Source organism: Echinops telfairi, unplaced genomic scaffold, assembly GCF_000313985.2.
Source record: "Echinops telfairi isolate 266 unplaced genomic scaffold, ASM31398v2 ScPeMD7_7412;HRSCAF=8450, whole genome shotgun sequence".
Lineage (NCBI taxonomy): Eukaryota > Metazoa > Chordata > Mammalia > Afrosoricida > Tenrecidae > Echinops > Echinops telfairi.
The window spans coordinates 2,639,032-2,644,579 of NW_022111312.1; the positions used below are offsets into that span (position 1 = coordinate 2,639,032).

General features: G+C 44.0%; 1 protein-coding gene across 1 annotated transcript in view; it reads right to left on the reverse strand.

The window, feature by feature from the left end:
• Nucleotides 1–5,548, reverse strand: part of NAA25 (N-alpha-acetyltransferase 25, NatB auxiliary subunit) — a 77,971-nt gene that overhangs the window by 18,637 nt on the left and 53,786 nt on the right. Inside the window, exons 15-17 of the mRNA XM_045296691.1 lie at nt 5,489–5,548; nt 511–662; nt 4–45 (exon numbers count right to left, since the gene is read on the reverse strand). The exon at nt 5,489–5,548 is cut by the window's right edge and continues 1 nt beyond it. Of these exons, the coding sequence (XP_045152626.1) occupies nt 4–45; nt 511–662; nt 5,489–5,548 (254 nt within the window). The remainder of the gene's footprint in view (nt 1–3; nt 46–510; nt 663–5,488) is intronic.

Sequence of the window (5,548 nt, forward strand, 5' to 3'; positions counted from 1 at the left end):
GGCCTAAGATTCATTGCCTTTATACTTTCTGCTAAGCTGGTTGATCTGTAATATGGAAAATTTATTTCTGAATTATCTGAATAGTAAAACATAGCAGTCAAGCTGTTATACAAAAAAGGGAAGGAAGGGAAGAAGGGCAGGCTTGCTATTAATCATAGCTAAGATGGCATGTGAGGTGAGCTAGAACCAATCACAGGTGATGCTGACAGGCTACACAGTGCTACACAGGCTTCCAGCAGCCTGACCAGAAGAGAGTGGAGCAGCATCAATTTCTGAAGCCCAGGTCTTGCACAGGATGGGCAACCCTGTGAACTCAACATGGATGATGGCCTAGGTGGCTCCTGTGTAGAACCTGACACTATCCTCGCAGCACTGGGTCATTCCTCAAATACCAGGCTCTTATCCCAAGTCACCTCCCTTCCCCAATCTTGCTAAGGATACTCATGGCCCACGGATGGCCTAGCATCTGCTCTAGCCCCTCCTTCCTTTTCAGCTCGTAGCAATACTTACATGTTTGCTTCCAGGAGGAGGTCTAATAGCATCCGTTCAATTCGGACTTGTGCAAAGTGAAGAGAATTATTCAGCCTGTTCCTAAAAGCGATAAACTCTGGGATCTTCTCAAATGCACCATATTTGTAAGCTTGAATAATATATTCTGAGGTCTGGGAAGGAAAGACATCACCTTGGTGTGAATTTTTTCACAAGTCAGCAATGAAATCAAGCCTTGCGAGCCAAGACCAACAAGACCAACAAAAACAACTATGAAGTTTAAGTAAAAGATATTGAACTTCATCATTCAAGGTCACCACGTGGAATCGGCCTTTTAACATGGTACATCTTTCTTTCTTCCTACCCCAGCCTGATGCCCTTGTCTGTTGATGAGGACTATTGCTCACTCAGGCGTTGCCTAGACCTTCTCTTGACAGTCATCTTTCAATTCCACAAGACGGGGGTCTTATGCCACAACAGCTCAAATATAGTTAGTGCCAGCATGATGGAAGGGATGTTACTCCACGTTTTTCTGCACCTAAGATAAACTATGACTAGCCAAGGGCTCTAAAATCACCAAGATCTGGGTGGGAGAGCGGGGAAAATGAGCTGATACCAAGGGCTCAGGTAGAAAGCAAATGCTTTGAGAATGATGATGGCAACATATATACAAATGTGCTTGACACAATGGATATATGTATGGATTGTGATAAGAGCTGTACGAGGCCCCAATAAAATGATTTAAAAAACAAACAAAACAAAAACCAAGATAATGTAACCTTTACCCCACTACCACCCACAATAGAAATCACTCTCGGCCAGAAAATGACCGGCGGCTCCGTGGTTTTCATTATTTCTGAGTATGTCTCATCAACACGGGGTTAAGCGCAGTACGGTAGAGGACAGAGGGGAGACACCAAACAAAAGACCCACAAAACCCATTTTGTGGACAAAAAGACTTCAAGAACCAGGTTTCTTGCCCAATCAATCTACATAAGATCTCTGCTGGAAATTCCTACATGCGAGTGTAAGTGCACATGCCACACGTGCTCAGTTTTAGACTACGGAACAAAGCAACGATGACATGGTCAGAACAGAGACAAGATAAAAGAAGTCTCAACGGGAACTCTGGCACAGCAGACGAAAATCTCCCCAGGAAGAACCGGGATCAGAAGACAGGAAGTCGACCCTTGGGCCAGTTAAGAGTTAAAACGCAAAGCTGATGCCTGCCCCAAATGAGGATCCTCCATAGAAAGCAAGTCCTTTTACAGAGCCGTGGTTAGTCAGTTCTGCCCCCACCTCGATTATGTCTGAATAATTTGCGCAGTAGGAAAATAGGCTAGTAGTCAACAACATACCCTCTGATACACAGCCTCGCAGGGTTCATTTCAGGCCGCGGGATTGCGCCACGGGCGCTAATTCAACTGCATTCGATGCGGCTTTTAAACCCCCATGGGACACCTCGGCGAGCTGTTTGCCTGCAGTATCTGGAGAAATTAAAGACGGACGGACACAAGAAAATTAAAAAAGATTACTTGTGATCCTGCAGGTTTAAAGAAGGACTATCTGAAAAAGCCCATGTATCTCCTAGCTTGACTAAAAGACAGTGGTCCGCCTTGTGGAGGGGAGGCCAGGATACTTTAAATACAGATGTCTATCCTGGGGCCCCATGGCTTAGAAAAATTAGGCAGGTTAGCCATCCGTCCTGGCAATAGGAACTTGCAGCTTGAAAAACCAGCTGCCTGGGGACATACAATTCAGCAATTAATCAGGATGAATAAATGACTTCTGTGGTCCCAATCAAATTTATAAATTACAGCTCCCAAATATGCTAGCATTCAGGGAGAGAACCAAGCTGTCCCAAGTACAGAGGCAATTTCCATTTCTTAGTGGCCCAGGAACTATGTTAGGGGAAAAAAGGCAATAGCTTGGAAGAGAAAAATAAGGGGCAACAAAAAGAGGGAACGCTAGTCCTTTAACAAACAAAGAAGGTAGCTTTCGTTCTCCAGCTTGCCTTCATGGCGCAGCCCTCCTTCCATGCTGCCGTTTGTGCACTGCTGACTGGACAAAGGCCGTGCAAGTCTGAACTCTGAAAATGCGACAGCCCCAAATGAAACTGCAGGTCAAACTGGGAAGCCACAAGAACTTTAAGACATGTGACTCTCAGAGTATGTTTTCTGTACCTATTTTCTATTCGTTTATGCACCAGTGAGGTGATTTAGGTCCCATGGAGATCCTTGAAATGAACCCTGGTCACTGCTAAAATTAGCAGAACACATGGACATCAAACCCCTGAAGTATGATTGGTATGGATACCTAAAATGGGCTTTCAAAGAAGGGGGAAACTTTCCCAAAGTTTATGGGAAAGGCTCATTATGTTTTAATTCAACATTCCATGAACGTTTTAAAGCCCTCTCCTAACACGTCTGGAGTCAGGGAAATCTAGCTCTAATTCTTCTTTCACAGTGGCTGGAGACAACGGCCTGCCTACCCAGAGGGGGAGCCCTGTGAGACCTTCCAGACATAGCTTTCAATCTTACAGCACCAGGTCTCACAAAAGAGAGTGTCAGACCCGCCCCCGCTCCTGGAGCAAGAGCTAAAAATGTCCTTTGAAAAAACTGGAAATGAAATACATATGTCGGTCACCCCATGGCAAAGCATCTGAGGGTCCCCAAACTACCAAGAATAAAATGTGCTGGCTTTTCAGAGAGGTAATTTCTCCCATGGTTGAGCAGAGAATTTAAAGTGTACAGCACCGCACTACACTCATAATGGGTCTTAGCCGCGGTTCCTTCAGCAAACAGTCCACACCACAGTCCACGCTTGCCTGCGGTGGTACCAAGGCCACAGGGTATCTTTCCCTTGTTAGACTGCTTTGCTCCCAAGATCACCCAACATTCCACCCTAACAGGATGACATGATGGGCTGTGGACCACAGGGTCAAACCGTTCAAAACCACCAGCTGTTCCTCAGGAGACAGCAGAGGCTGTTTGCTCCCGTAAAGATCTGCAGTCTAGCAGACTCTGTACGGCAGTTCTGCTCTTTCCTCTAAGGCATCTATGAGTCGGACCGAATTCGATGACAGTGAGTTTTTTTCTAGCTTCTTAGCTAGTAGTAATAAAAAATAATTTGAAGCAGAATCCTAGTTCCAGACCAATAAAATGCTTTCATGTAATCAAGTTCAACATCACATACAAGCATTCAGGGAAAAAATAGTCACTCCTGCCACACACATCCATCATCACAATAAAGAAAGCCATTGAAGACAACATGTCCCCTCAAATCCCTTCTGGGGATTCAAGTCTTCCATAACAATATCATTCTTCTAGACCACTGGATAAACGAAAACTGGAGTGATACCAGTCAACAGGCATGAATGAATCCCATACTGAACCCCCACTACCTCAAAGCTAAGTGAAACAAAACTTTAAAAAAGGAGTCTTCAGTAAAGCAATGCTCCTTTAAAGCATGTCTTACAACAGAAACAAGAGGCAGAAGATTTGAGGGCACTTTTCTTTATCGACTTTTTAGTTAATGAAAATAAATCCTCCTACTTTAAGAGAACGGAAGAGGACAAGCACCGATGCCAGAACACGCAGTGAAAGCTTTCTGGTAGTAATCAAACTGCCCATGTCTGCTAGGGACTCTTTCGTCACCCCTGTGATCTCCACACAGGCCAGAACTTTCTGAGTCATGTGCTCAGAAGCTAATAACCACTTCCCTTACTCCCAGACCAGAAGAAGGGACACAAAAGGAATTCTCCAGTGAATGCCAATTTCTGGGAGGCACAAGAGCCACTCTGGCCCTCTGACCATGCCCTGAGGCTTGTCAGATCTTAGTTACCATGAGCAGAGACCAGTAAGTCTATGACATCCACCGTTTTGAAATGCTTCTGCCCTGTCTCTATTTAATATTCTATACAAAATATTAGTTGGAAGACAGATTGCCATATGTGCTATAGTTACAAAAGTTTTTGGGGTTTGTGTGTGTGTGTGTGTGTGTGTGTGTGGTGTGTGTGTTTTACTTTTTAATCCTCACGAGTGCCGAGAAGAATCTCAGAAACTAACTTCATTGCCCAGTTCCTTAAAAGCTGGTAGGTAGACCAGGAGAATGGAAAGCTATAGGTGACATGGTCCAAATTCCAGGGGATGAGTCTCAGAAGTAGATGAAAACATAACTGGCCGAGTGGCCACCCTGGAGTGATTCTTTCTCTTCAACAAACATGACCACTGGGTGGTTTACATAGTTGGTAGACACCAAACAGCCTACACCACAAAAGCCTGTGCTTGGCTAACAAGCGGAGTCCAAATCTGCTTACAATGAAAAATAGGAAAAAAAAAAAAAGAAGAAGAAGAAGGAAAATATGGCGTAAATCCCATCCTTTCATTTTGGCACACAGAAACCCTCTTTTATTTATTTTACTTTTAAAAATAGACTGTTTAAAATTACCAGAATATCTTGACATGCCTTTTCAATTGTTCAATTTTCTGATAGTAAGAAAATATAAGTGCACTCACTGCTGGCAAAGAGTGGCTACAAATTTCAGAAATAAATCAGAGCAACGAGGGCAGCTGCTACCGCGGCGTCTTACATGGCATTCCGAGGATGAACTTTCATGGGCTATCCCTTACACTCTTTGGAAGGCAACTCCAAGAGGTATCATGCTTGCTATTCTGTTAATACCCAGTTTTAGATGCAACGCTCCAAAACTGTCTATTCACCTTGCCACCACCCAGGCTCTCTCACAGTACAACTTTTTTCTTATGGTTGTGAAACGATACACAACATTTGCCGATTCAACACTAAGCACATTCATTGTAACACAACAAATAACACTGCACCGCTATCCAACAGCTATAACTACATGCACTTGTAGTTATACTACATACAGTGAACCGCATCTGTGCACTATGACATGAGGTAATCTACATTCTGACTGGTGTGCCCTTGGCAGGCAAGACTATATTTTCAAAAGGAGAAAGAAAAGAAAGTTACTTACATCTTTCTGGTTAGAGTGGAAAAACCTGAGTGCGAAGTTACAGGATTGGGATGCAGCAGC